The 27991-nt window shown below is 50.2% G+C and overlaps 10 protein-coding genes across 10 annotated transcripts; 4 read left to right on the plus strand and 6 right to left on the minus strand.

Moving 5' to 3' along the window:
- Positions 1 to 126: 126 nt before the first annotated feature.
- Positions 127 to 1632, minus strand: P174DRAFT_441965 (PGAP3/PER1 family protein). Its single transcript, XM_024827471.1, has 4 exons — positions 1302 to 1632; positions 1198 to 1240; positions 370 to 1144; positions 127 to 300 (listed from the first exon to the last, which is right to left on the minus strand). Exons 1-4 carry the CDS (start codon positions 1425 to 1427, stop codon positions 246 to 248), a joined length of 999 nt encoding a protein of 332 aa, XP_024683251.1. The 5' UTR covers positions 1428 to 1632; the 3' UTR covers positions 127 to 245.
- Positions 1633 to 1922: 290 nt separating this feature from the next.
- rmtA (protein-arginine omega-N methyltransferase HMT1) lies at positions 1923 to 4010 on the plus strand. Its single transcript, XM_024827472.1, has 7 exons — positions 1923 to 2213; positions 2275 to 2288; positions 2355 to 2374; positions 2437 to 2546; positions 2607 to 2938; positions 2992 to 3463; positions 3515 to 4010. The coding sequence occupies exons 1-7, from the start codon at positions 2107 to 2109 to the stop codon at positions 3519 to 3521; spliced, it is 1062 nt and encodes a 353-aa protein (XP_024683252.1). The 5' UTR covers positions 1923 to 2106; the 3' UTR covers positions 3522 to 4010.
- A 1020-nt stretch (positions 4011 to 5030) lies between these two features.
- P174DRAFT_460712 (putative trimethyllysine dioxygenase TmlH) lies at positions 5031 to 6726 on the plus strand (the record flags this gene model as incomplete). Its single annotated transcript, XM_024829920.1, has 9 exons — positions 5031 to 5050; positions 5201 to 5267; positions 5335 to 5395; positions 5446 to 5545; positions 5602 to 5704; positions 5755 to 5854; positions 5931 to 6419; positions 6469 to 6540; positions 6611 to 6726. 9 exons carry the CDS (start codon positions 5031 to 5033, stop codon positions 6724 to 6726), a joined length of 1128 nt encoding a protein of 375 aa, XP_024683253.1.
- Positions 6727 to 7005: 279 nt separating this feature from the next.
- P174DRAFT_441970 (proteasome regulatory particle base subunit RPT5) lies at positions 7006 to 9035 on the plus strand. The gene is made up of 3 exons (XM_024827473.1): positions 7006 to 7435; positions 7582 to 7997; positions 8073 to 9035. Exons 1-3 carry the CDS (start codon positions 7116 to 7118, stop codon positions 8729 to 8731), a joined length of 1395 nt encoding a protein of 464 aa, XP_024683254.1. The 5' UTR covers positions 7006 to 7115; the 3' UTR covers positions 8732 to 9035.
- Positions 9036 to 9570: 535 nt separating this feature from the next.
- Positions 9571 to 11974, minus strand: P174DRAFT_370531 (uncharacterized protein; the record flags this gene model as incomplete). The annotated part of the gene is made up of 2 exons (XM_024822337.1): positions 9571 to 11488; positions 11553 to 11974. 2 exons carry the CDS (start codon positions 11972 to 11974, stop codon positions 9571 to 9573), a joined length of 2340 nt encoding a protein of 779 aa, XP_024683255.1.
- Positions 11975 to 15079: 3105 nt separating this feature from the next.
- On the minus strand, positions 15080 to 16255 carry P174DRAFT_512783 (putative L-serine dehydratase; the record flags this gene model as incomplete). Its single annotated transcript, XM_024831907.1, has 4 exons — positions 15080 to 15558; positions 15591 to 16030; positions 16090 to 16143; positions 16191 to 16255. The coding sequence occupies 4 exons, from the start codon at positions 16253 to 16255 to the stop codon at positions 15080 to 15082; spliced, it is 1038 nt and encodes a 345-aa protein (XP_024683256.1).
- A 572-nt stretch (positions 16256 to 16827) lies between these two features.
- P174DRAFT_460716 (putative extracellular exo-polygalacturonase) lies at positions 16828 to 18274 on the minus strand (the record flags this gene model as incomplete). The annotated part of the gene is made up of 4 exons (XM_024829921.1): positions 16828 to 17268; positions 17330 to 17529; positions 17562 to 17946; positions 18005 to 18274. The coding sequence occupies 4 exons, from the start codon at positions 18272 to 18274 to the stop codon at positions 16828 to 16830; spliced, it is 1296 nt and encodes a 431-aa protein (XP_024683257.1).
- A 611-nt stretch (positions 18275 to 18885) lies between these two features.
- On the plus strand, positions 18886 to 24619 carry P174DRAFT_512784 (Six-hairpin glycosidase; the record flags this gene model as incomplete). The annotated part of the gene is made up of 7 exons (XM_024831908.1): positions 18886 to 19363; positions 19387 to 19775; positions 19830 to 20009; positions 20167 to 20997; positions 21217 to 21232; positions 23300 to 24180; positions 24204 to 24619. The coding sequence occupies 7 exons, from the start codon at positions 18886 to 18888 to the stop codon at positions 24570 to 24572; spliced, it is 3144 nt and encodes a 1047-aa protein (XP_024683258.1). The 3' UTR covers positions 24573 to 24619.
- Positions 24594 to 25160, minus strand: P174DRAFT_407500 (glutaredoxin; the record flags this gene model as incomplete). Its single annotated transcript, XM_024824136.1, has 3 exons — positions 24594 to 24854; positions 24932 to 25030; positions 25109 to 25160. 3 exons carry the CDS (start codon positions 25158 to 25160, stop codon positions 24697 to 24699), a joined length of 309 nt encoding a protein of 102 aa, XP_024683259.1. The 3' UTR covers positions 24594 to 24696.
- Positions 25161 to 25980: 820 nt separating this feature from the next.
- P174DRAFT_421199 (uncharacterized protein) lies at positions 25981 to 27795 on the minus strand (the record flags this gene model as incomplete). The annotated part of the gene is made up of 2 exons (XM_024824932.1): positions 25981 to 27561; positions 27688 to 27795. 2 exons carry the CDS (start codon positions 27793 to 27795, stop codon positions 25981 to 25983), a joined length of 1689 nt encoding a protein of 562 aa, XP_024683260.1.
- Positions 27796 to 27991: the final 196 nt, after the last annotated feature.

Consider the following 27991-nt stretch of genomic DNA (forward strand, 5'->3'; position numbering starts at 1 on the left):
AACCCTCTACTCTACGGAGTACTCACACCTGATTATTACTGGCTACTGCTAACTTGAAAATAAAGTTTGGTTGAAGCAAAGGAGTGAATGACAGCAAGGAACAAAGGGTAAAAATGTTTCGAATCTGTCATTGTTGCGAAACACTACATGAAACGTTATGCATTTTACGACGGGCTTTTGCAAATATGCCATCTGTGCTGGGATCCACAGTACAACTGCCGAGATCAGGAGAGCCCGCCACCGGATCATGCTTTCAGTCTGCGGCTTGAGACATCATTCTGGATGTCTTTGATCAAATACCTATTAGAATCGATGCATTAGAGTCGAATTTGCTTTTCATCAGCGGACGGTCATCTGCCGGGCACTTACATATACCACCATGCGGTGGGAATGACTGTTCCAAGATGCCACAAGCTGTGAGCATCAATGAGCCCGTGCCAAGGAGGAAAGTCCTGCAGCTCGAGACTCATGGCCAACATAATCCACACCACAATCATTCCGGGCCAGGCCATCCAAACTTTGCCTTGCTTCTGATACCGGACGATGCTGAACCCCGTCCAGAGTATATTCTGAATGGCCCCGATCACGACGTTTGCAATCATGTTGTAGGTGTAATCCCATGACCAAAAACTGAGATAACATACGTGCATGGTGTATAGAAGAACGCAGATCGTGGTCGTTAGACGGCGTAGAGTCGGCTTGTACCGGGGTTTTCCTTGGTCAAGGCGCAGTATCCTGATTATAGCAAGGTATAGTCCGTACATCACGTTCGCACCAGCTCCGAAATAGTCTAACTTTTCTGTGAGAGGGAAATCCCTTGTGTGGAATAACATGCTGAATGTCCAGCACGCCAGCCCGCAGTAACCAAAAGTCAGGTAGTATGGCCGCAGGGAATGCCATGCTGGGATTGTCTCTTTGATTCGAGCGATACCATTCCAGTGAGCGAGAAGATTGAGGAGGGAGAAAAGGACAGAAAAGGGCTCCTGCATGCCGAGGATCCTGCGAAAAGGCCATTTTCCATGAAATTGTACCACTGGATTCAACATTGGAGGGTCGCGGGCAAGTCGGCGGTCCGTTACTACATGTTGACAAGTGTAATCGCACTCTGCTGGACAGGTCCATAAGAGGAGGCGCAGATGGAGTGCTGTGAGAGAACAATCAGCACGGACGACACAGATGTAGACTGGCGAGACATACGAATGATAGAATCGCCATCTCGACAATTTTCAGCCTGACAGATCTTTTGACAATGAGTTCGCTGTTTTGAGTTCTCCAGGCCGTTGTTATTGAGGAAATGATACCTTGACACATTCTTTGAAATCAGGTAGGTGATCACCCAAGGAAGCCGTCGACCTCCCTATTAGAGAAGCAATGAGAAACGCGAGAAAGTACAAGCAAAGCTTGCTCTTGGCCGAGCACAGAACCATGGTGCTAGGTGTGCATGGAGTACAGTGCAGAGCTGGAGTGCCTGAGCTTAGGGGGAGAGCTGCGAGTTTGACGCGTGAAGGTAGAGGATCGGAGATGAGTCTTGGCAATTCATCTACGGAAGTATCTACAAGAAACTGGTTCAAGACCAGGAGGGTAGGATATCCCCGCGTACTTTGGACAATTCTATAACAGCTTTGTTTTGAAAATTTGACAAGAGTGAGGTATCTAAGAGACAAGTAGACGGGTCGAGTTATATACTTCTTTTCTTAACACACCTCTTTAGACAAGGAGGAACCTGAATAATACAGCAACATTCGGACAAAACGCCGAGGTATTGTACATCAACCCTAATCAGATATGATTTCTGAGGGCTATTGAAATCACATGGAGATTACCGGAAAAGTCTAGTGCAAACCAAAATCGAGGCTAACCTTATTCAGGATTTAGCGTTTGCCCTTGAAGGAGAATTTCTGTTATTGATGGCAAAAGTAAGAGGGTAAAAAAGTCGAGCTTGAGGGGTCGTTTGGAGATAATATTTACTTCATTTCCCTCACCTCATCCCACCACAAAAGCAAACCTTGGTCTCTTGGTTGGCTTCTACCCCTTTGTTCTCCTCAGATTCATTCTTTGTTCCTCCATTTTTCCCCTTATCAACCAAACGGCATCTCTATTTTCAAGATGGAAGGTATTGAGAGACAACAATCTGCAGAGCCTTCAGCCATGATCACCAGCAGTGCTGATCGTATGGTGGGCATGGACCATGCTGAAGTACGGTACTTCACGAGGTATGAGACTAAGTTTTTCTCCCTGATCTGGATGATCTTATGTGTCTGACATTGTTCACAGTTATGATCATCATGGTAAATTCTGCCTATTGTCCACAAAACGTTGAAGGGTATGCGAAGCTGACACAAATTCATGCTAAGGCATTCATGAGGAGATGCTTGTAAGTTCATATAGAGTATGGAATTAAATTGATATTAGTGCTGATAGTAATTCCCCTCACAGAAAGACGATGTCCGGACTCGGTCATACCGCGATTCCATTTATCAGAACCGCCACATTTTCAAGGACAAGGTTGTCCTCGATGTCGGTTGTGGCACCGGTATTCTCAGCATGTACGTCTCACATGTCCCGAATAAATCAACACTCCACATACTGATGTTATGACTGAAAAGGTTCGCCGCGAAGGCAGGCGCCAAGCACGTAATCGGCGTGGACATGTCCTCGATCATCGAGAAGGCGCGCGAGATTGTCGCGGTCAACGGCCTCTCAGACAAGATTACTCTTCTTCAGGGAAAGATGGAGGAGGTTCAGCTCCCGTTTCCCGCGGTGGATATTATTATCTCCGAGTGGATGGGATACTTCCTCCTCTATGAAAGCATGCTGGATACCGTTCTGTACGCTCGGGACCGCTACCTTGCTCCTGGCGGCAAGATCTTCCCTGACAAGGCCACCATGTACTTGGCTGGGATTGAGGATGGCGAGTACAAGGATGACAAGATCGGATGTGAGAGATCTCTCGCCTACGTTAGGCTTTTAAAGGAGTACTAATTCGTATAGTCTGGGATAACGTTTACGGATTCGATTACAGCCCCATGAAGGAGATTGCCCTTACGGAGCCCCTTGTCGATACCGTCGAGCTTAAGGCGCTGGTCACGGATCCTTGTTCTGTTATTACTTTCGATCTTTACACGGTCACCAAAGCAGACTTGTCGTTCAGGGTTCCTTTCTCCCTTCCCGTCAAGCGCAGCGATTTCATTCACGCCATCATCGCGTGGTTCGACATTGATTTCACCGCTTGCCACAAGCCCATCAGCTTCTCCACTGGCCCTCACGCCAAGTACACACACTGGAAGCAAACTGTGTTCTATCTTCGCGACGTTCTCACCGTTGAAGAAGAGGAGTCTGTGTCCGGTATCTTGGAGAACAAGCCCAACGACAAGAACCCTCGTGATCTAGACATTCATCTTTCTTACAAACTGGAGACCACGGACAAGTTGCGCTATGCTGAGGGCAACTGCTTTTACAGGATGTAGGTCACTCCTAGCCCGGCCTGCAGCACTTCAGCGCTAATTCTTCGCAGGTGCTAAACCATCAATCTCTTCGGATATTCGCTTGATAAACGTTTTCCTACCGTTATTTGAGGACAGATCGCATGCTGTCAAACGACACGAAAGCTTCGCCTTGTAAGGCAGCATTATTGCATATATGAAAGGTTACTTGTATGGACTTTGGGTCGTTGTATGGTCTGTTTCGTCCTTTCTTGTTTTTCGGCGTTGTATTGGATGGCAGGGGAACGGCACATTATCTGGCGCGAACGGAGAGACTGATTTTGCATGAGACTTTTTGATGCTCCTCGAACTTTTTCAAGTAGATACCCCGAGTTGACGCTCAGTCCAGCCACCTCCGACGTGTTCCTTAGATTGTTTTGACCTATCATCTACTTTTTACATCCATTTCCTTTTTCTTCCATTTGACTCGGGGTAATCTTTTCGTTAGTCCACTTGAATCGAGGACGGTATGAAGAAATACGCATCTGACTGGGAGTGTTCATGCCTTGGTCTATGGGCGATACGATCATGAGTTGATGAGGAGCGGAACTAACCATTTTGTAAAGTTCCTCGGCTGAGATTTAGTTCAAACAAACAAGCTGAGAGGACATAAGTAGTAGTGGCCTGGTTAGGCCAAGTTTCAACCAACTAAAGTACCGTAGAGTAGTACCTCGATGATAGAGAATTTCATACATATCACAACTATTTGCATTGTCGTCAAAGCTGATAGCTCGTTGTCTCCAAATAACACACGTGATCTCATAGCAGGCTTTGCCCCAGATAAGCATCAAGATGCGGAGAAAATAACATCTTTCCTCCCAACTAGCACCTCACTCTGTAGCCATTGCAGAAGCATCCACAAGGATGAACCCTTATACCTCGCTCAGGGCACCCCGGGCCTTGAAACATGTCTGGTAATACCTCTTGAACGCTTTTTCCGTAACATGGACTAACGCGACAGTCAGCGCAAGGCATCTTAGGACCGGACTTCCTATGAAGTACACGCGTTTGGTATGCAATCGACGTACTCTCAACCTCGAAACAGTCACAGTCTCGGTGAATCAGTTATGTCTCTGCCTTACTAACTCGGTAATACAGGCAGTCGGCTCCTGGGGCCTGCCAAACGCAGTCCGTCCTTTGACGCTGAATCGGCAACCCGTGTTCATCCGCCGTTACTCAAGCATTCCGCCTGAAAACGAGACAACATCTGCGCAGGAGAAGCAGACTCCTTCAGAGACTTCCTCCGAGAGTGAAAAAGAGCCCTCACCGACGCCTTCAGCCGAGACCTCAGCGACGGATGAAACGAAATCTCCATCAGCAGCGCCTGTGAACGAGACATCTTCGACAGAGGCAAACGAAAACACATTGGCAGATGGAGACGATACAGCGTTTAGCGATGGAAAGGAGAATTCAACGGCGACCACAAATGAGACCTCCACAACCGATTCAGAGACAGCTGACCGCAAGACCAATGCGGAGTTCGATTCAATACCGAAGAATGCTGCGAGAAGATTTGTTTCAGTGCGCTTAGGCCCTCTTGGGTCAAATATGAATCGTTACGGGGAATTGTAAGTCAAACATCATGAATTTTCGCCTTTATGTGCGAGAGGAGACCACTTGCTGATAGATTATAGCGGACCGTTTTTCCTCAGGTGAGCTGACTAGTGTTCGCTGCATTCGCTATTGACGCTCACACAGTGCTTTTTTGCATCTTCAAGGGAAAATTGCCAGTGCCCTTTGTGCCTCCGTCCAGATACGAAGCAAAGATCCGTGGATACTTTCTCAGTATGACTCGCGGTTCCTTTTGGCCGCCTATGTACTTGCTAATCGCTTTCGCTTGTTCGCGCTTTAGATACACCCTGCGGTCAATGCTAAAGACATCATATACGGCCCTAACCTCGTTGAAGTGCTCTGTGAGTTTACAAGCGTTAGGCCGGTGGGGAAGAGGCTAACTCAGTCTAAGTCTCTGATGGACATAGGGGACTATATCCATATTCATGGTTAAATAGCCATGTCAACCTCACCACCGAGAGGAAAACGTTCTCTGCGCCGTTCAAGTTCAGGTTCGTATCACCTTCATTCTGTATATTATCGGATTCCATTAATACGTCATCGCCAGAGAATTCTCATCCTACAATCCTGATCAGGACTCTTATCCTGAAGTCGAGTACTCCAAAGTTATGTCCGACGACGCCGCGTTGTTAAGATGGTTTGATGAGATTGTGAGTTCCTCCTTGACTCAAGACATGCTCAGCAGCTCACACCAGTCAAGTACAAATGGGGTTTCTGTTTCGTGAAAGGAGTCCCTGTGGATCCTGAATCAACCAAAGCACTTCTCGAACGGATTGCGTTTATCAGACACACTCATTACGGTAATACATTCATTCTCCCCGCAGGCTATTGTCACCAACTTTTCTACATTAAAGATATCCTACTAATACATCAAAGGCGGTTTCTGGGACTTTACATCGGACTTGACCTTCAAGGATACTGCCTACACCACGGAATTCCTAGGCGCGCATACAGACAACACATATTTCACTGACCCTGCTAGACTTCAGCTCTTCCACCTTTTGTCGCACACTGATGGCCACGGCGGGGCCAGCTTGCTTGTAGACGGTTTCAAGGCTGCCTCCATCATGCGACAAGAAAATCCAAAACACTGCGGAGTCCTCGCCGCTACCAAGCAACCGTACCACTCAAGTGGGAATGAGGACGTATGCATACAACCCGCGGAGCAGGCCCCTGTCTTCAAGCTTCACCCCGATTTGAACCGACTATACCAAGTCCGATGGAACAACTATGATCGAGCAGCGAAACGAAACTGGGGATTGAAGGAGCAGAACCGATGGTATAACGCAGCACGCCATTTTAACAATATTATCCAGCGCCCGAACGTTGAAATATGGACCCAGCTTCAGCCCGGAACTGCGCTCAGTAAGTGCTTAAACGCCCTTTTGGGGGACTCGGCTAATTAAACTTCTAGTTTTCGACAACTGGAGGATGCTTCATGGCCGTTCCGAGTTCACTGGCAAGCGGCGGATGTGTGGTGGATACAGTATGTTATACTCCTGCCTTTCTGTTTACTGAGTTGAGGACAGAAACTTCTCTCACTAACACTTCATCAGTCAACAACGACGACTTCATCTCGCGTTACCGACTTCTGAAATATGGAAGAGAAAAGGTTATCGAAAATCTAGGTAACCTTGCTTTCTACAAGGGTAATCCCACTTTGCTGCTGTAAGCGGAGAGCCCAACAGTTGCTACAGGACGACCAAAGGTCAACTCTCATCGGACACTTGGGAAGCCCCTCCGCACGAAGGGTATGATGTCGGAAATGTAACATAGCAAATAATATTAGGCGTACATATCAGAAAACTTTTGAAAAGCGAAGCATAATGAATCAGACCGAAGTCCTCAGTTGGTCAGGAGCGGAGGTGGTAGAGGTTAATGTCACGTGATGTAGGCAGAGCAGCTGACGTTGTTTGGTCGGAGCTCAGAGCATCGCCAGGACAGCTTCAACCTTCTATCTCAATCTCCCCTCCTTTTTCTTTTTCCCGATTACTCACCCTCAATACGCTTTTACTTCGCAAATCCAATCGGACCCCATACTCGCACATCACCCCTGTTACCATGTCGACTCTTGAAGATCTGGAGGATCTCGAACGCGAGGAGAGAGACAAGAAGAAGGACCAGGGCGAGGGTGACGGCCAGCAGCCTGGAGGGGATGGAGATGCTGAAATGAAAGATGCCGATGTGAAGAAGAAGGAGGAGGAAGATGATTTACTGGATGAGGAGATTCTCAACTCGAGCACAGCAGACATTGTCAAGCGGCGACGGATGTTGGAGAATGAGCTCCGCATAATGAAGAGCGAGTACCAACGATTGACACACGAACAGAATACTATGCGGGAGAAGGTGAGGGACAACCAGGAGAAAATTGAGAACAACAGGTACGATATACTTGTCATCCTATCCACTTCAGCTCTACCCTACTGCCGTTGATTTCCGGGACGCCGGAGCGGTGGCGATGTTGCAGATCTATCACGGGGATTTGCTTGAAAGCCTTCAATTACTCTTCTGACAATCTTATTCACAGGCAACTACCATACCTCGTCGGAAATGTCGTCGAGCTTCTGGACCTGGATGTTGAGGCAGAGGCCGCCGAAGAAGGAGCCAACATCGATCTTGACGCTACCCGAGTAGGCAAGTCCGCTGTCATCAAAACATCGACCAGACAGACTATCTACCTTCCTCTCATCGGTCTGGTAGACCACGAAAAACTGAAGCCCGGTGATCTGATCGGTGTCAACAAGGATTCATACCTGATTTTGGATACACTACCCGCCGAGTATGATAATCGTGTGAAGGCCATGGAAGTCGACGAGAAGCCGACAGAGAAGTACACGGACATTGGTGGTTTGGACAAGCAGATTGAAGAGATCGTGGAAGCCATTGTATGGCCGATGAAGGAGGCAGAACGGTTCACGAAGATTGGTATCAAGGCACCAAAGGGTATATCAACCGCTTTCCCCCGGTCCCTCCGTTGTCGTTCGGCCAGCATTCTAACGCATATCTTCTCTTCTGCAGGTGCTCTGATGTACGGTCCTCCTGGTACCGGTAAAACCCTTCTTGCGCGAGCCTGCGCCGCAGAGACAAACGCTACGTTCCTCAAGCTTGCTGGACCTCAGCTGGTGCAGATGTTCATCGGTGACGGTGCCAAGCTGGTCCGGGACTGCTTCGCTCTTGCCAAAGAGAAGGCGCCTTCGATCATTTTCATTGACGAACTCGACGCCGTGGGTACCAAGCGTTTCGACTCCGAGAAGTCCGGTGACCGTGAGGTGCAACGGACCATGTTGGAGCTTCTGAACCAGCTTGATGGATTTGCTTCGGATGATCGTATCAAGGTCCTGGCCGCGACAAACCGTATCGACGTCCTCGATCCCGCTCTGCTCCGTTCCGGTCGATTGGACCGCAAGATCGAATTCCCTCTACCCAACGAGGAGGCACGGGCAAACATCCTGCAGATCCACTCCCGCAAGATGGCCGTGGATGATGGCGTCAACTGGGCCGAATTGGCTCGAAGTACCGATGAGTTCGGCGGTGCGCAGCTGAAGGCCGTCTGTGTGGAAGCCGGTATGATTGCTCTCCGGAAAGGCATGAGCAAGGTCGGACACGAGAACTACGTGGATGCTATCGCCGAGGTGCAAGCCAAGAAGAAGGATACAAACATGGGTATCTATGTCTAGGGATATTACATAATCAACGTTGTTTCTCTTGTCTACATCCCTCTTCCCCTACTCTGTCTGATAGTCTTAAGTCGGTCAGAGCCTGTCATAAATATGCATGCGACCATGCTCGTTTCTTATTATTTTGCGGTGTCTCCTATCCACGCCTGTCCTGGCATCTGTTTGGCAGATAGATGAACAGCCATAATGGTATGAATACCTCTTATGGCCCTGGAGTGAATATCTAGCCATATACCTAGTGTGCAGCATGTAGCATCGACGAATATATCTTTCGGATCTCATTATCTGATTGCATTAAGCGAATTACACGTTCTTGTTCGGATCTTGGACTCAGTACTGTACAGAGTATGCTCATCAATCACCAGGAGACAGGAAAGCCTCGGAATAAACGGAAGCAGGAGGAAAGTCAAGCGGAGAAACGCAAGGGGAATATATGTAACCGGTCCAAGGGGACTCCAGCAGCGTCTTAAGAAATTCAGAGAAAATACACGCACTCATGCATGAAAACGAGTAAGGGAGAATGGAGAAGAAATACACGTCCAGACATGAAGTCGACTTCCATCCAACATGCGAGTAGATATGCATGAATGTGTCCATTGTAAAGAAAAGAAGAAAGAGACCTCGTCCGTGACCAGATCGCTAGTCGGTGTCAATTTGCATAATGAGGTATAGTGGGGTGAATCAACCGATGAACGCCGTCGAGCTTGCACGTAGATCCATATGTCTTTGTTCCATTGTATGCTAGGTTTGAGAAAGAAAAGGAAAGATGCGGAGTAAGTGTTGCATCGTGGTATAAAACTGCATTGGGTAGAGCATCGCATCGTAGAGAGAGTGCTTGGTCAGAAGAGACCTTTGACCTCGACAATTTCAACACTTCCTGGACGATCGCGTTCCATATGGAACCACCAGTCCCTGCCTTTCTTGTGGCTGTAATTCCAGGATCCAGTACAGGTATCCTTGTCCCAGGGAAGCCCCGTCGGAGACGTTAGGCTCATGGGTGTAGACGGAGTCGTCGGCGTAATAGGACTTGTCCCCAAGGCTGAGCGACTACCAATGCTGCCCCATCCAAATCTCGTGGCAGTCGTGGAAGCGGGGGATGGCGGCGATTCCTCGGGAGGCGGAGGGGGAATCAGGCTCCCTTTGCTGCCGAAACAGTTGACTCCGACTCCAGCAGCGTAGGTCAACGACTGGTTTGAGGCAAGGATGTGCTTCCATCCGATGAGGCCGCCATCTGCGTCCTGGCCAGGTAGGTCGGGGCGGAGTATGAACCGCGGGATTGAGACATCTTTCTCCGTAGTTCTACTACCCACTCGGCCCATATACGCTGGCATTCGGAAGTTGAACACTGTGACTGGCCCATTGCGCTCTTCCTTTGCCCTCCCACCAGAGGACGGCGATCCGTACTGACCCATGCCTGGATCAGGCTCGTCATCTGAAGCATCCTCCAAGGCATTGTCGGGTACGTACGAATCTGAATGATCAGTGATGAGAACTTGCATTCCGGTTTCCGTATCCTTGGCAGCCATGTCAATGAAGGTCTGCGCCCGTATTCGTGCCGACGTTAGATTGTTGCCCGCTGGGAGGGCCAATGGGCGGGTATTAACAGAGCCATGAGAGCTCCGAGGCAGGCTGTATCGGTCAGAATTGATCAGGGCCTGCCCTCTAGGAACAGGCTGGCAGACAGCCTGAAGTATTCCGGGAGGCTCTATATCTGAGGGTGCTCGAAGGGTCTCCAGACGGGGGAAACCTGAGCAAAGAATGCTTTGAGCTAGATGTGAGTTTGGTGTGTCAACATGCTTTGGTGGCTTTGCGAATGGGGCACAGTCTAATCTCGTCAGGGCAGTATTTGGATTGGGACAAGCGACGTCCCAATGCAGATGCTTGAGACTGGACGACGCAAACAGCGGCTGGAAAACAATCCCATCGGCATTCAACGTCGGACAATGGTTGGTCTGCACGATCTTGAAACGCTGTAGATTTCTAAGCGATGCTAAAATCTTTGAGATTACAAGCAAGGATTGAATGTTCTGTTCAATGAGAGCCAGGGACTTCAGTGAGCCGGACTCCGGGCGGGAGGTGTATTGTGATAGTCCTGTATCAGTGATGCCTGGCAGGCTTTCCAGCCGAAGTGACTCCAGGGGCGGTAGACACAGCAAAGCACTATCGGCGAAGGCATCCGCATCAAATGATGAGATGCAAAGATGACGCAGCGAGGGTAATAGGTGGAACATGCGAAGGAAGATGCTCGGCTCGAGGGCACTTTTCCCATTCAACGCATAGAGCATCAGAGTCTCCAGATTCGACCAGGAAGTATGGTAATCCAGAAACTCAAACATCTGCAGAGGACCCAAGCTGCCCGGACAAGAAGTGTTGCGCGGAGACTCTTCCTCGGGGATCTCTGGCCCATCTCCCAAGATCCATGTGTGTTCCTTGAGCTTCTTCCGTGTCGATAGTGCATGGGTCAGACGATCGAACTCATGGTTGTATGCGATGGTCAAACCCAACAACCGTTCCAGGTTGGGGCACACCATAACAACGGAGGCGACAAGGTCTCGGTATTCTTCCCATTGGTTGCTGTGCTTGCTTGTTGTGAAAAGAAGGTCCATCTGCGGAACACGAAGCTCCAGGACAAGGTTGGCCAGCGATTTCCTTTCACGTAAGGTCCGTCTTAGAAGTTTAAGGCGGCTGCCCCTTTTCATCCGATACTTTTTCAGCTGAGCAGGAGAATCATTTCCGATAATGTGAATGCGAGTATAGCTTCATGACAAATATCGTCAGCGTTTCAGGACCATCAAATAGCTGTGGTTGAAAATTCACTCACAGTTTGGCTCGAACCACTCTTTCCCATACTCGACAAGTCAAGGAAAGAGCGTACAGGTCGCGCTGAAAGCATGTCAAACAACCCGACTGGTTTGGGCCTGTATGCAGAAACTGTAGTTGATTGAGAATGCCATCATATACCTCCTGGGGTAGACGCTTGAAGACCGGCTCCAGAATCTTGTCCAGCGAAGCAGCAGAGTCGCAAAGGCGATATGAAGAAGTAGGTGACGAAGGAGAATAGGAAGTAGGAGAAGTCGAAACGCTGTAGTTACTTTTGAATGAAGAAATGGATGAATTGCGTGAAGGAATCTGCTGTACTGTCACCCCATAGGCAGCATCCTTGTAGTTTTGGACCTGGCCATGATGGGGGATTGTCGTATAGGGCACAGCAGCGGTCTCGTGTCTACTGGCGACGACGCTCATTATGACCGTCTACAACGAGCATTAAAAGGTGTAGTGACCAGGAGAATGAGAAAGTAAAGTAATTCGCAAAAAGGGGAGCGAAGACGAGCAGGACGGAGGCAGGGAGTGGGCAGAGGTGGGGAATCAAAGTACCGAAGGCAAGAGTTTAAGAGCACTTCTGGTATGTAAAATGATACATACACTTTTGCACGTCAGTCAATGATTCGTCCAAGCTCGAAGGGTAACTGAAACCCGGGTCTGATAAGGAACGCGATAGAGGAGTCGCACGATGATGGAAAAGGGAAAGCAGAAAGAATGAAGCTCGAAGGAGGATGCACGGAGAGTGTTTCTTCAGGACAAGATGGCTGAATTAGCAGAAGTAGGAAAGGAGTACTAACTCAGGGTCATCGGCTGTACTTTGTGATTTTCGGTTCCCCCATTATTTTTTCCCTCCCCTTTAGAGTCTTTGCGGTTCGCGAAGTTGACTTTGCAAGCACCAAATAGAATTGTGTTCTTTGTTTCCACATACCACGAGCAGGAAGGGTTGACCAGTCAAGACGAAGAACGGGACGGCACTCCAAGGCCGATCACCCCCACAAGAAGAATGAGACTCTTAGTCGGGTTTCATGTATGTGAGTTGCAGCATCGTAGGTATTTTGATCCTTGGAATATTGGCGTTATTCATGCGAGTAGGAACCAATGCAAATGCAGCGAGCTGCAGCAACTCGTGCTCAGGAACTGTGGAGGAAGCGGAGAACTCGTGCCAAACGTGCATGACAAGCAGTCAAGGCGTCAAGCACAGAGAGGGGGAAAGGGGCCGCAGACATCCAATCCAGTTGGCTGCAGGTGCACGCTGCAAGTAACGGAAAAGGGACAAAAGGAAAAGATCGAAGTCGGAACTAGCAACCTAGTTGAAGAATTACTCCTGAATGCGGATGTGGCACTGCCTGATCTAGTAATGATGAGAACACAAGTCTCGGCGTTCATTACGGTGACCGTACTGAATACTTTGACCTTTCTGCTGGACAGTCGATAACCCTTATTATTGGTCTTGGTCTGCGACTTCCCAGGGCCGCTGACGGCCTGAGAGCCAGAGACATTCCAATGTCTGTTATGCATAACATTTAACACAGAGGCAGGAGGGTGGATGCTGAAGATGGTGGAGTGTGGATATTATTGAGTACGACGCACGCCTCGCAAGTCACAACATCAACAAAAGGGGTAGAAAACACTAGTGTCAGATAATACATTGTACATGGATACCTTACTGGATAGATGCCTTGACGCCCATGGAATGGGGAATCAACGCTAGACCTAGTCTGGTTAGTAGAGGGGCAAGTATGGTTCGCGGCAGGAACACAGCACCAATCCCGATCGGGCAAGATCTAAGTTCGTTAGGTTCATCAACTTGGGTTCTGTATTTAGTACAAAATAACTCTGGTATTCACATCAGAGGCCTCTATCTTTTTGATCTAGGTTTCGTCTCTCGAGCCTTCTCTTGATCCTAGAGTCCCTAGGTCCCGTATTACTCAAATAATGGTAACGGCACACTCAAAGAACTCATCAATCATCAATATCAGCTATGGATCCATCGATATCCCATACTCTCCTTCCTCTTCATCAAAAAGTGCCGTCGAGGTAACCCGGTGATCCATCTGTCGCATATCCTCTCCGAACTTCTCTATAGATTAGGGTCTGCCGTTTCTGTGCTTTGGTGAGAAGTAATGATCGACGTTATTAATATCTGGCTTTTAAGATTCACCTCGAGACAAAATTAAAATTGCCATTGTGCTTGGCAACTGTTTCATCCCTCCGAACATTTCGGAGGAAAGTCTAAAATGGCAAGAGAGAGGTTGAGAAGCATGGCTTCTCGTCACCATTTGATAGATGCACTCCCTCGAGACTGGAGTGAGTCCAGTGGACAACGAGAAACCTCTAGTGTAGACTGGGGCCACCAAGACCCTAGTAACTAGACTAGGCAGCGTTGCTCTTTCACCAAAATGATGGCATCAGTGCATTTAGCGGTCAAAGGCCTTGGCCAGCGTCTGAACCCACAATTATATCGTAGTACTATTACCATCGAGACGCACTATCCACATAGTGCACCCGTCCAGGATTAATGTGGAGTCAAATCAACAGTAGTGAAGTTCAAATTGCAAACGGAGACAGGTCGATCTTAAAGTGCGCTTGGCTCGGCTATTCCAGGATCAGCTCGATATTGTGGCTGAAATAGCCTATTCTTACTAGAGCTCATTTGCGTGGTTCTGCATTACGAAAAGGCATCTAGATTACACTAACCAACAGAGTATGTATTGAGTGCAAAAGAAGGCCCCTGTCGGCTCGAGGTAAATCCAGTAGTCCCCATGGGATGAAACTGGAGCAAATCAAGAACGCAAGGATAACCCTACCGTGTACTCTTCTCCTTGTTCAAGGTTTGGTTGCATCGAGGTCAGCTAGCCACATCCCCAGGTGATTGAAGCTTGATCCTGCACTCAAATCGCTAATTATGGCACCAAGAGAACACCAATCCCAAGACCTGGGCTTTGCTCTCAACCCAGACCAGAGGCAGAGATACCGACGCCAAATAGGTGCGAGAACGATTTATCTCTGTTCAACCCAGCCTTGCAAAACTCGAGTTACCTCTGATTAGTGAGTTGCCTTCGACTGTTTCGATACCTGACGGCACGGATTTGTTAGAGCTCAGTGACAAAATGACATAGTGAGGAAAAGGAATTTCAAGCTGGTCAGCTGAGAGAACAGTCGACACGGACAGCACGAGCACCGAATGTGGATTTGTTGATATCGTCGAGGGGACGGCCAAGGAAATCCCCATATCACAAACGTCCAAGGTTCAAAGAGTCCCAGTGAATACATCAGTAGTTCTAGTTCCCGAACTAAAGCGCCCACTCAATACACATCACAAAGAAGATGTCTTCATATTTCTGAGTATAGCCTATGTACAGCATATGGAGTCTTCTGTACCTCTCGGGTCATACCGCCCATTGTCTGAGGGCCCCGCTCTAAGGGGTCATAGATAACAACGGCTGCGGCCTGCGGGTCAGCATTTCTCGAGCTTAGGAGTGTCGGCAGGCAGGTAGCGCTGCTCCATTGAAGAGGGGGACTCGTCTAACTCCAGCCACTCTCATGTTGGAGACGATACTCTGCTATCATCTCAGCCGTGATATTGCTTCCTCCACAAGCCACAATGACCACCCTGCTGTTCGGAGTAAGATCTGGGATGACATCTCTCAATCGTCTTCCCACAGCAACCTCTACAGATATCCCACATGCCAGTTCAACTTGTAGCCGGAGATCATCAGCCAATCGAAGAACACCCCGAGCGGCCTCGGCATCCGAGCCCACGACACTTGCTACGTCGATGCCGGCCGGAGGTGAGCTTGCGTATTGGAAGGTCTTTTCAGCGACACGAACGGCCCCGAGGGAGGTCGCGAGCGAGGTGATACCGGGAAGCGATTGAAGACTCCCGTTTCGTAGCGAAAGCGCCAGCGAATCCGCACCGTGTGTCTCTGCGGCCAGAATCTTGACATTTCTCCGAGCGTTTCCCTTCCCATTCATCGCATGTGATTGCAGGTAATTGTCGACTCCTTCGACGATTCCATTGAACAGACCCCGCCACCAACACTGCATACAATCGCATCAGCTGGAAAGTTGCATGTTGACGAGGGATCTCGCAGAGGTAACTGGTCGACCATCTCAGATACCATTGTTGCAGCGCCCTTCCAGATCTCTGGATGATCATACGGACACAGGTAGACGTTTCTCCGCGAGGAGTGCTGGGTATCCTGATTATCGATGTAGTTCTTCCGTAGGTAGGTGTCCGCGTCGAACCAGCTTGCTCCTTGCTGGATCACGTCGGCAGCACCCGCCGCCCGCAATTTACTGATCATCATCGGCTTCGTGCTGAGTGGTACGACGACTGTACAGGGATAGCCTAGGTCCCGGGCTGCGACTACGGCCGCCAGGCCTGCATTACCTCCTGAGGAGCTGTAGAAATGAAGTTGCTTGTCCTTGTTCTCTGGGTCGAGTAATGCAGAGCGGATTAGGTTGCCGATACCCCTGGATGGGCTGTCAGTTGTCTGGAGTATCTAGAAGATCCTCTTTGTGTTGTGTTGTACCTTGATTTGAAGGATCCAGATGGCTGAAGGAGTTCGAGTTTTAAAAAGATTCTGCTATATACAATTAGTGTTTGGGTAGATAGGAGAGTAGGATGCCTTACCATCCAGCTACCTTGGATAGTGCTGCCGACTCGATCAGAGGCGTTTCTATCCACGGCTTCTGCATTGTAATGAAACCGATTACCGAGCTGAAATGACACGATAAAGTATGGGAAGGGGGAAGATAAGTTGAAGTTTTAGTGAATCTATTGCTGTTGCTTATCGGTCTTTATTTTGAATCAAGAAGTTGAGTCGTTCTTATACCTGTAGCTTTCCCGCTAGATCTTTCGGTCCTCACCACACCGTTGCGCCCTTCGGATGACACCTGTCAGCAGTGAGCCATCAAACCACTATGCCAAAATAGTGTCCAGACGACCATTTCTAGCATACTAGGAATGATAGGCATATTCTGGTTGACAACACCCAGCAACAAACCTCCTCGGCAAGTCCATATCTTATCCGATTACAGACACGGTTATATTCCTGCTGTGTTGACCCTACTGCTATCATCCCACTAGCCAGAGATGGCTATCTAGACACCTTTTTGGACGAGTGCTTTGATATATGAGATATTACTCTCTCATCAATTCTGTACACGAAATGAATTCCTCCACGTTGGTAACACTCCAAAGAAGGCATGTTGTCGATAATCCTCCTCAGTGAACTAATCATGATTTCGATTATTTTTTGCCAACTTAGCTAACATCCCTCGAGTCCGTAGACACCTCCGTCCTCGGTATATTTACAAGATCCTGTCCCAGGACTTGATGCATTCTTGCCAGGATAGAGGACCACGTTGTCAAACTCGATGTTATAACAAGGATGAACCTCGGAGCAAGAGACCTTAGATGTGACACTTGAACCGCCGTTTGTGTAGCCTGTAAAGTTGGCAAAGACGATATTGGAGACGGTCATGAGACTCGATCCAGAGTATGAACCGTTGTTACCGCTGTCTTGACTTATCGAGGGTCCGGCGTTGGCTCCTTGGACTTCAAAGTTCGAGAAGAGGATATTTCGCACATTGCCCCAGCCTCCACCGCGAGGGAGACCAGCGCTTTCATATGAGCTTTGGGGAACCAGAGCGCCGACCCAGGTTTTGATATACGCGGAGTTGTGCATGTCTTCGTTGTATCGTACGATCTGCCAATACGTTATCATCAGTACTCTTTCAGAGGCAGAAATCCGTCTACTGAGGCGTTACCTTCACCTTATTCACACGGACATTCTCCACGCTGGAGTCCTCGAGATATTGACCAAGACTACCAATGGCAATTCCATTTCCGCCAACGCATGTCACATTCTGGATGTCGATATTGTACGATCGAGGCTTGATGGCGATGCAGTCATCTCCACCTTGGTACACAAAATTGGTGAGTTGGATGTTCACAGCATCCATGGTATCTGCGAACTCGAGTCAGCTAGGGACATTCAACTGACCGCAGAAAACGAACCAAATCCATCCGTGTTCTGCACCCAATTGTAGCCGTACGGCGCATCTACTGATGTTGCATTGCAGTAGATGTTGTTGAACCGCATGTTCGTGCCGTTGATGACACTGAGACTCCAAAGAGGCGGGTCTTTCACATAGAAGTTCTCGACATTCACCTCAGAGACGTTCCAGAAGACGAACGGCATCGGCCTCCCAGGTTGTGTGACGCCCTTTTCTGCGGTATACCATGTATTGCCGTTGCCATCGATGCCTCCCGTACCGTATCCATCGATTGTGATGTTGTGTCCACTGATAATGAAGCCCGCACGATGGTTTTGGAAGGCAATAGGATAGGCGTTGCTGCGCCAGTAGTCGAGCTCCTTAGAGAACTGTATCGCGAGAGTTATACCAGTTGGTTGATGAGAAGCAAATAGCAGGAGAACTTACTGTCCACTTTCCTCTCCATTGTATTGTGACATCATTCAGAATTGGATTAAGTCTCGTCCTAATCGAATAGGACTGATCTTGAGGGAAAATAATTGTCCCTCCTTTTCCGCATTCTTTGAAGGCCTTCAGAAGATTTGGCACATCATCCTTCTGTTTTCCATTTGCTTTGACGGTACATACATTGTTTCGTTTGTCCTTTTCAACGCCGCCAGCGTACGTCAGCCCGAGGAGAAGTGGAATAGAGACGAGGAAGATAATCGAAAAACGCATTGCATGAAATCATAGCACCCGTATCGGTGTCTCTGCTCATGTCTATACCAGCACATCCCCCTCTTGGCATCTCCCCTTTATATTTGTCTCATTGGCTTCATCATTTCCAATGTTCAATGTGATCGACATTGCTGAATCAGGATTTCGGTCATTATTCCACCGAATCTCCCAATACTTACGCTAGGAAATCATAGGCCGAAGCTAAGGACACCATGCGCATATGTAACTGCGGGGAGAGTCGAGGAAATAGGGATTGATATGCCACGACCCGGGAAGAAGATTGTTCCTGTCCTCTGTGTGCCGTTCACTATTCATGTCGGTATCGCGACGCAAAGTGGTCTTGCTTGATATTTTCCGCCAATCCTTCGGGCTGACAAACAAGCATTGAACTACCCGATATGTTCGGCACAACTCCTTAGAAGCAGATCATCCACGCAGGACTTAGAACGACCCCTCTTTGGCTTCTTGGGAGAATACAGCCCGAATGGACCTGGCCTCCAACAGTAGGCTATATGTAGCCATGAGCACTATATGATACTACATTTGATTTTATCCATACCTAGTTCTGTTCTCGATTGACTGGTCTGAAGGCCCTATCCCATGAGATGGAGATGACGAGGATTCACTTTTTGAATGTCGTTCTGAGCCTCCTGACTCTACTTCCCGTCGTTCTAGCACAAACATGCTGGAGGAACACGACTTGTTCGGGGCCAGAAGGCAGTGCATTCGAAGGGCCATGGGAACAGGGCATTTATGCGCCTTCTTCGAGGACTGTTCGTCCTAAGAAGATTCTGTCCATCACCAACTTGAGCCTGAACTCAGCTTATGCACAAGCAATGCCGGCTACTCTCCATGGCAATGGGTCGCTTGTCATATTCGATTTTGGCATCGAAGTCGGCGGTATCGTCACTCTAAATTATACCTCCTCAGGCAGCGGAGCCTTAGGAATAGCGTTTACAGAGGCCAAGAACTGGATAGGCGAATGGTCAGACTCGTCCAACGGCGCATTTAAGGGTCCTGATGGGGCACTGTACACAAGATTCACCAAGGCTGGAAAGGGCTCGTATACAATGCCAGACGAAGCCTTGCGTGGGGTTTCCGATACATGACAGTGTTCGTGGTCACGAATGACTCTACCAAGGTTCAGATCGAGGATGTGAGCTTGGAACTTGGCTTCCAGCCGACGTGGTCGAATTTGCGGGCCTACCAGGGCTACTTCCACTCGAACGACGAACTGCTCAATCGAGTTTGGTACAGCGGCGCCTATACATTGCAAACCAACTCTGTTCCAGTCGACACTGGTCGTCAAGTCCCTATGCTGCATAACGGATGGGCCAATAATGCAACTTTGGGTCCTGGTGATACTATCATTGTCGACGGGGCTAAAAGAGACCGCGCAGTTTGGCCCGGTGACATGGGAATTGCTGTTCCTTCAGCTTTTGTCAGTACAGGAGACTTGGAGAGTGTTAAGAATGCTCTCCAAGTCATGTACAACACGCAAGTAAGCTCTACCGCTAAATTCTAAGCACGCAAGCATCGAGCTGAGTTGAAATAGAATACCACGACAGGTGCTTTTGACGAATCGGGGCCACCGCTCAGTCAGAAGAATTCAGATACCTACCATATGTGGACGATGATCGGAACCTACAATTACGTGCTATTCTCCAATGACACCGACTTCCTTTCAGCCAACTGGCAGAAATATCAAGCAGCTATGGACTTCATCTATGGAAAGGTGGATGGAAAGTCGGGATTACTGATCGTCACTGGCACCCGCGACTGGGCTCGATGGCAGCAGGGTTATAACAACTCAGAAGCGCAGATGATGTGAGTGACTCAATGCACTCCGGTTGCTACTCTCTAACAACATTAGATTATACCATACTCTGAAGACGGGAGCACAGCTGGCTGCTTGGGCAGATAGCACGAGTTCTCTTGTAGACACGTGGAACACCAGAGCAGATAATCTCAAGAAGGCTATCAATCAGTACTGCTGGGACGATGCATATGGGGCGTTCAAGGACAATGCGACGGCCACGACTCTTCATCCCCAGGACGCAAATAGCATGGCAGTGCTTTTCGGCATTGTCAACCAGACACGCGCTGCTAGTATCTCCGAGAGGCTGACAGATAATTGGACCCCAATCGGTGCAGTTGCGCCTGAGCTTCCCGAGAATATCTCGCCATTTATATCGTCGTTCGAGATCCAATGTCATTTTGCCGCCGGCCAGCCCACCAGAGCGCTCGAGCTCATTCGGCGAAGCTGGGGGTGGTATCTCAACAATCCCAATGGTACAGAGAGCACTGTCATTGAGGGATACCTCGCCAACGGCACCTTTGGCTACAGATCTAGTCGCGGTTACTCGTACGATGCCTCCTATGTTTCGCATGCACATGGGTGGTCTGCAGGGCCGACGTCTGCCCTAACCAACTACGTCGTCGGCCTTTCAATTACATCGCCTGGAGGGATGACTTGGAAAATTGCGCCGCAATTTGGTGATCTCAAGTCTGCCGAGGCCGGATTTACAACATTGCTGGGGAAATACAAAGCGTCCTGGAAGAGATACTCGAAGGGATACATGCTCCAATTCTCAGTTCCTCAGGGGACAATGGGAACACTCACTTTGCCATTTGTGAGAAGTCCAAAGAAGCCTTCTATCAAGATTGACGGACACGACATCAAAAGGGGGTTGGCGTATGAAAATGAAACCGCAACTGTCACAGTGGCTGGAGGGTCACACAATGTAGTTGTTAGATAGTGGTATTAGTGCAGCAGTCTTATACTACATAGATAGCAACGGAAGATCTCTCTGACTATACGTTTAAGTATCTGTCGTAATACTTTACACTTGTAGACAAAGGATGTATCCCTAGGTAGCCTGAAGTTCCCGGCCACCAAATGCTCACTCCCCCACCTAGTGAAATAGGAAGGCTCAACCCAGCAGGGAGCCATATCACGTCAACCATGAACCCCTCGTGGGTCTTCGATTAGTCGTCGTGATGCACTGTGTTTGTCGTTCACTGAATTTTTTCCCTCTTCTTGTTTATGTTTTCGTTTGTCTTGTTATTCCTCTTTCACCACTTCCTTTCCTTCTCGCTTATCCGAAGATTTCGCGGTTTGGAACGAAGCAAAAGAGTTTACTCCGAGGGTCAGTCAGGTACCATATCCCCAGCCGATTACGCGCGTCAATGTTATGTCTGACAAAGTCTGCTATTCGCGTAGCTTTTTTGGCTTACTTTCTCGCTGCTCTTTCTGCGTAACAGCCATGGAAGCCATCTATCACTTCGATCAGATGTCCATAGACGAACCCGTCCCGGTGGCGCCGACGGAAGCACCGGCAGAAGCACCAGCAGAAGGACCAACAGAAATCCGTCCTTGTGCTTACTGCAGCGAGGATATTGAAGGTGAACAAGTACGACCCTGCAAAGAATGCGATTGCTATTGCTGCACCGAGTGTATCAGGCAAATCTTCCTGATGGCTTGCAAGGATGAAGCCCAGATGCCGCCGCGCTGCTGCCAGCCCATCCCGCTGGCTGTTGCACGCAGACATCTTTCTGATGAGGAAATTGCCTTGTACAAGTTGAAATTCGAGGAGTGGAGAACGGTCAACCGCTGCTACTGCCCCGTTCCCACCTGCTCCGGCTTCATTCCCCCCAGCTACATACAGCAACAATGGAAGGACCTCGTGGCTTCTAGTGGCTTTTATAGGCAGTTGGCAGCCAGCGGGGCTACACCATCTCTTCCCGTAAACCCGTTGTACATCTCATTCCCCGTGCTCTGCCCGAAGTGCTTTGCTCAGGTATGTTGGAGATGCAAGAAGCTGTACCACCACGGCTCTACGTGTCAGGTGTCGGATATTGATCCTGAATTGGCGCGGACCTTGGAAAACTTGGGAATCAAACGATGTCCCAAGTGCCGTGCTGCAGTTCGCAGGATGTTTGGCTGTCGTCACATGCAGTGCCGTTGCGGTGCACAGTGGTGCTGGTATTGTTGCCGGGCTATCGAGGTCTGCAAAGCGAATATTTGTGCCAAAGGGCGGGCGGCTGAGATAGATATTGGTGATGACAACGCTGAAGAGATTGCCACTCAGGTTGACGAGGGAGAGGCTGGAGAAGAGGAAGAGGAAGCGGAAGACGAGGACGAGGACGCTGAGGGTGACGCCGATGATGAGGATTATTGGGATCGTTATGGCAGCTGGAGATCTGACACAGATGAGACGGACGATGAGCAAGACGACCAGGCAGCGTACGAGGATGAAGATGACGAGAATCAAGCAGCTGAAATGTCGCTCGCTAGAGCTGTCCAACACAGCCACTTTGCTGCTGAGGTCGGTAGCGATGTCGATCTTGACGCAACCTCTGACTGGGAGGAAAATTCGGACTTCTTCGGGACCGAACCAGATGGCTCAAGGCTGGATCCTTTTGATTGCAATCACGATTTTGCCATAATAATTGATAATTCTGAGGTGGAGAACTCAGACTATGAGTACGAATGTGAAAACTGCTGGCGCAGGATCTTACCCAGAGAGACCTTGATCCCGGGTTCTCTATGGGAACAGGTCCAATCCGAAGACACTTCGCCCACTGCACAGCTGATCGCCTCGATGAATGTTGTCGAGCGCTCGGACGCACAGATGTACTTATGCAGGAATTGCAAGTTCAGACTTTGTGGTCCATGTCGAGCTGGTTATGGAAATTATGAGTTTTGATATGCTATGGTCTACAATAACTGTCCGCTCGGCGGGATTTCTGGATGGACTGTGTGACCCGGTTACAGAGACTGGGCATAAATCTATGGGTCATCTTTTTGTACGAGTAGTTTCTTCCATAGGAAATGAAGATTGGTAGTTCAGTATGGGTTGTATGCGCACTTGGGCTGAAGAGCTGTCTTTCAGGGCAGCGCAGATCACGTGCATCCGCAAACTGATCTCCGCCGTCACCTCATGGTCTCGACCGTGCCATTCGTTCATACCTAGGTGTCCACCTCGGATATCAACAAAATGGCAGCAACATCTTCGATACAAGGCTCATTTCCCTGGCGTACTTGTGGCCAGTGTCTCCGACGCCAATATCTCCAATCGAATCACCTACGCTCCGCCGGCCGTTTTTTCTCGACCGTCAGTCCGCTCCGCACCGCTGCGAAGAACCCCCTTCGATCGTCAGGAAATGCGCGCACACGCGAGGCTGAGATTGCACAATACCGGCGGTCGATGACTCTGTCTGCGGCCGGAATTGCGGCCTGTGCCGTGGCCATGTATGGAGTCATCAAGATGGACCTGTTTGGTCTTTCCCAGCTCGAGGAGACCAAGCCCGCGAACAACGACAGGAACAGCGATGCGAACAACGGAGCGCTAAAGCTGGACGGCCCAGACGGCTTCCCGAGTAGCCCGTCGGTGATCCGCATTCAAGGACAAGATGGTGTCGAGCAGGTCGCCACAGGCACCAGCACCGTCCCTCACTTCCCCAGCACGATCCGACTCCCCAGGTCCCTCGACGACCCCTCGCTCAAGTCCGGAGAAGACCTCCCCGCGGGCCCTGGCGTGGAAGAGGACGAATACCAGCTCCTGGGCCTGGGGATCCGCACCGTCTCCTTCCTCCAGATCCAAGTGTACGTCGTCGGCCTGTACGTCGCCAAGGAGGACATCTCGGAACTGCAGCAGCGGCTGGTCCGCACGGCGGTGAACCCGCCCGGCCGGGACAGCGTCATCCGCGATACTCCGGGCGCGACGTCAGCGACGTCGCTGGTCTCGACCGAGCGGCAAGGGCTGAAGGAGCTGCTCCTGGATCCGGAGATGGGCGAGGCCGCGTGGGCCCAGATCCTCAAGCAGGACGGGCTGCGCACGGCGTTCCGGATCGTGCCGACGCGCAACACGGACTTCTTGCATCTGCGGGACGGCTGGGTGCGGGTATCACGGCGCGGGCGCAAAAGGCGAACGCAAAGGCTAAGGAGGGCGCTGCGGGCGCTCCCAGCGAGTTCGAGGATGAGTCGTTTGGGGCTGCGATGAATGAATTCAAGAGTCTGTTTGGGGGTGGGCAGCGGAAGAATGTCCCCAAGGGGCAGACCTTGCTTCTGGTAAGGAACGCCCGCGGGGAGCTCAATGCGCTGTTCCATCCTGATCCCGCGAAGCCGATGCGTTTCCTTGGCCGGGTCGCCGACGAGCGCATCAGCCGTCTGGTGTGGTTGAATTATCTGGCCGGGAAGACGGTCTCCAGCGAGGGAGCGCGCCAGAGTGTTGTGGATGGAGTAATGGGGATTGTGGAAAGACCGGTTGGAACTGTAGTCCTGAAGGTTGTTTAATTTATTCTTCTACTGTACTATAATATTCCATCTCAACCCATGAACACAAAACTGTTACAGATCACAGTAAAACACATCGATTTAGCGTAGACCAGGATTCTAAGCATATCTATCTATAGCCAATCTACAACGCACCCGCCTCCTTCAACAAAGCCGGCAACTGCGCGGACTTGGCCTGCAACTCCGAGTTCCCACCAATATGCTTCTGCCCGATGAAGATATTCGGCACGGTCCGCTGCTGCGTGATTTCATACAGCGCATTCTGGATCTCGGTTCCGTCGTCTACATCACAGTCATCAGTTAAGTCTCATTCTCTTTTCATTCAGGGAAATTTTAGGGAAAGGGGGAAAGGAACGAACCAATCTCATCCAGTTCCAGCGCATAAAACTTGGCGCCGAGGTCCCTGAGCGTCTTCTTGCTGGCGTTGCAGTAGGGGCAGTAGGATTTCGAGAAGACCACTTCACTCACTCATTAGCTTTTGCTCAGGTTGATTTGAAGGGTAGAGCGTAAGGGGAGGAGGTGAAGGTGGGACGCACCAACGGCATTCTCGTTGATCAGGTTCTGAGCTTTGGTCTTTGCGGCTGACATGGCTGCTGGGGAGGGGCCGGCGAAGGAGCCGAACAGACGGGTGAATATGGAAGCTATGGTGGGCAATTGGTTGTTGCGACAAAAAACGAAAAAGAAAGCGTTGGGTGGTGGTGGTGGTCGGGGGGAGGCGCGTGGGATTACCTTATATTCCGTTGACGCTTGGTGCTGGCGCTGGCAGGTGGGTGCGATCCCCGATTAGAGCCCGATGATGTTATTTATCGGATGGCGAATGCTTATTAAGCGTTCCGTGTATGTGGCTCTCTAGTTGAGATGGGCTTGGCATGAAATGAGATCATCGTCCGTCTACATTTCATGATTTTGATTACCAATGCATAGGAGGTAGAAATTGAGTCCTTTGTATGGTTGTAATTTAGCTATGACCATGTTCGACGGGAATAGTCGATGTCAGCATGACTAACTTGGATATAGATCAGATAAGAAATGAAATGCTGTCGCTGAAGTATGAAACGGCGGAAACGAAACAACAAAAAACAGCGGGGTATGCAGGTGATCGGTCCAGATCAAGTTTTGAGCAAGGAAAATTGAAGGAAGGTATGCATATCAAAGTCATCAAGTGACGGAAACCCTCGCCTAGAAGTAGCAGGTATGCGTACGCAATTGTCGTCGCTCACATGCGAATTGGAAAGACGAAGGGGTGAAAAGAAACAGAAACCTCGAACAGCTCGGAGCAACACACAACGCCGTCGGCCAACCTGACGCTGAATGAACTAGCGAGAGAAACAGTAGACAAAATGCAAAAGAGGTCAGACTGAGGTATCTTCCAATCTAAACTGTTCCGAGAATGTCCGTATTGTTTGAATCACATAATGATGCAACATCCGCATCCCTTCTCCTTCGGGGGCGGAGGTTGCGCAGTCACCACCGGAGGGTTCCATTTTGGCGTCAATCCAACCTGGGCAGCGGCCGGCATCTCCTGTAGCTTAGGCATGGGGCTGTATCCCGTACTGGAACTCGGCCTTGATGCGGGACTCTTTGGCGAAGCGAGGAGATTGTCGGTCTTCTCCGCTTGCACCGGTGAGAGTGACTGCTCTTCAGCCTTATCCGGCGTGTTCTCCACTTTCTCCGTATCTTCCTCCTTGCTGGAAAGCTGAGGTCGATCGTCAGGCCCGATAGCCAAGGGAGCAAATTCCCGATCGTACGTTGTAGGTGTCCGGCCCTCCTTCTCCCATTGTTCCTGCAGCATTCTTCGTGCATGCGTAGGGAGGATCTGCTGGTCGGGAGGGAGTCGAGGGTCGGGTTTATACATGGTCGCCAACCATGGAGGATCTCCCTCGGGTCGATTGATGGGCTGCGGCGGACGGGGCTCGCCTGATCGGGTGGTAGGGCGCTGGGAATTGGTTGAAACGGTCCGATTTCGCGACGATTTCCGGGTATTGCTGGGAGGAGCAGAAGTTTTGCGGGTTGCAGAACCTTTGCTCGTTGGTCCTCTTTTTGCCGGAGAATTTTGGTTGGGCTGTATGCCGCGACTGTTTGGTCGGCTGCCTGCAGATGGAGTTGCAGATGGAGTGGCAGAGGAGTCGGAAGCTTCCACCGCGATTGGCTCGCTGGCTCTGCGTGGCTTTCCAAACAGCAAGATTTCCTCCTCGCCGTTTGTGAGGGTCCGCGCACGCTGCATGGGAAACTCGCGTCCCAGATGCTCGGGAGAAATAGGTGCCGGGCTGGCAGTCGATATGGGTATCCGAGACGAGCTCTTTCGAAGTCCCGGGTTACGATACATACTCGATGCGCTATCTGTCACCTCGTCGGCAGCAATTTCCTCTGGTCTACGAAGATCCCAACCTCTGCGCTCCTCTTCCGTCACGTCCCCAGTGCCATCACCGTCAAAGGGCGTCGGAGAGCTGGTATGGTTGCGCTGCTCGTCGCGCAGGTTTGGCCATGGCTCCATGGACTCTGATGCCATCGGTGCGCCTACCGACCCACTGAACCCGCTGAACCCGCTGTTGTTGGAGTCGTGGTTTCTCGCCCGGCTCGGCTTGCCATTCTCCAGACCAGCACGACGGTGAAACAGATAGGCCGCCTGTTGCAGCTCCTCGCTTTCAATACGGGCCAGCTTATCGCGATGGATCCAATGCGCACTGTCTAGTTCATTCAGCTGCTGTCCCATCCCATCTTTCTTGTCGCTACCCTTGTGAGGTCCATTGTGTTCAGAATCTCTCGCTTTGCTCCCGGCCCGATTCGCGGCTTCATATCCATGCAGGTCTCGCGGGAATCCAGGCTCACTTTCGTGTCGCTTTGGGCTATGTTCGCGCCTTCCCCTCAATGCTAGGAAGTTTGCCTCTTGTGAGTAGGCATGTCTGGATAGGGACGAGCTTCTGGAGCCCTTGTCTCGGGATCTTCTGTGGCCAGAGTCACGAGAGCGTGACTTGGGACGAGCGTTACTCTATCAGAAAAATTAATCAGCCATTGTTCCGGCAGATTGATGGCATGTCAGATGCGACGCCGCAGCCAACACCATCAGGTCCGAAAAACACGATACGGCACTCGACAACAGATGCAAACCACTTACATTCTGCCTCGCGGGAACAGAAAAGTCCCATGGCTGCTGACTGGCGTCTACGCTACCGGGCGAGGTCCAAACATCTGCAGAGTAAGTTGCGGTTGCTGCCCCCGCCATTCCAGCAGCCATCAAAAATTAACGAAAAAAATAAGTAGGCGTCAAGAATAGGTCAGACCAGCTGGAACCCGGTGAATAATTCGAGGGGGTGCAGGTATGGTGGGGTCTTTGCCAAACGCAGACCGAATTCCAGCAATCTCCCCCTCAATCAGGCCATCCCAGGGGAACGGCACGGGCGCCGACCGGGCGCGGTCAA

The sequence above is a fragment of the Aspergillus novofumigatus genome (assembly GCF_002847465.1).
Source record: "Aspergillus novofumigatus IBT 16806 chromosome Unknown P174scaffold_4, whole genome shotgun sequence".
NCBI lineage: Eukaryota > Fungi > Ascomycota > Eurotiomycetes > Eurotiales > Aspergillaceae > Aspergillus > Aspergillus novofumigatus.

What these genes read in the sequence shown, in the direction of transcription:
- P174DRAFT_441965 (XM_024827471.1), bottom strand. Translation starts at nt 1,427, where the DNA reads ATGGTTCTGTGCTCGGCCAAGAGCAAGCTTTGCTTGTACTTTCTCGCG. An exon ending in ATTTCAAAGAATGTGTCAAG is followed by an intron (nt 1,241 to 1,301) that starts GTATCATTTCCT and finishes CATTGTCAAAAG; the next exon opens with ATCTGTCAGGCTGAAAATTG. An exon ending in AGATGGCGATTCTATCATTC is followed by an intron (nt 1,145 to 1,197) that starts GTATGTCTCGCC and finishes GTTCTCTCACAG; the next exon opens with CACTCCATCTGCGCCTCCTC.
- rmtA (XM_024827472.1), top strand. Translation starts at nt 2,107, where the DNA reads ATGGAAGGTATTGAGAGACAACAATCTGCAGAGCCTTCAGCCATGATC. An exon ending in GCATTCATGAGGAGATGCTT is followed by an intron (nt 2,375 to 2,436) that starts GTAAGTTCATAT and finishes TTCCCCTCACAG; the next exon opens with AAAGACGATGTCCGGACTCG. An exon ending in GGCACCGGTATTCTCAGCAT is followed by an intron (nt 2,547 to 2,606) that starts GTACGTCTCACA and finishes ATGACTGAAAAG; the next exon opens with GTTCGCCGCGAAGGCAGGCG.
- P174DRAFT_441970 (XM_024827473.1), top strand. Translation starts at nt 7,116, where the DNA reads ATGTCGACTCTTGAAGATCTGGAGGATCTCGAACGCGAGGAGAGAGAC. An exon ending in GAGAAAATTGAGAACAACAG is followed by an intron (nt 7,436 to 7,581) that starts GTACGATATACT and finishes TCTTATTCACAG; the next exon opens with GCAACTACCATACCTCGTCG. An exon ending in TGGTATCAAGGCACCAAAGG is followed by an intron (nt 7,998 to 8,072) that starts GTATATCAACCG and finishes TCTCTTCTGCAG; the next exon opens with GTGCTCTGATGTACGGTCCT.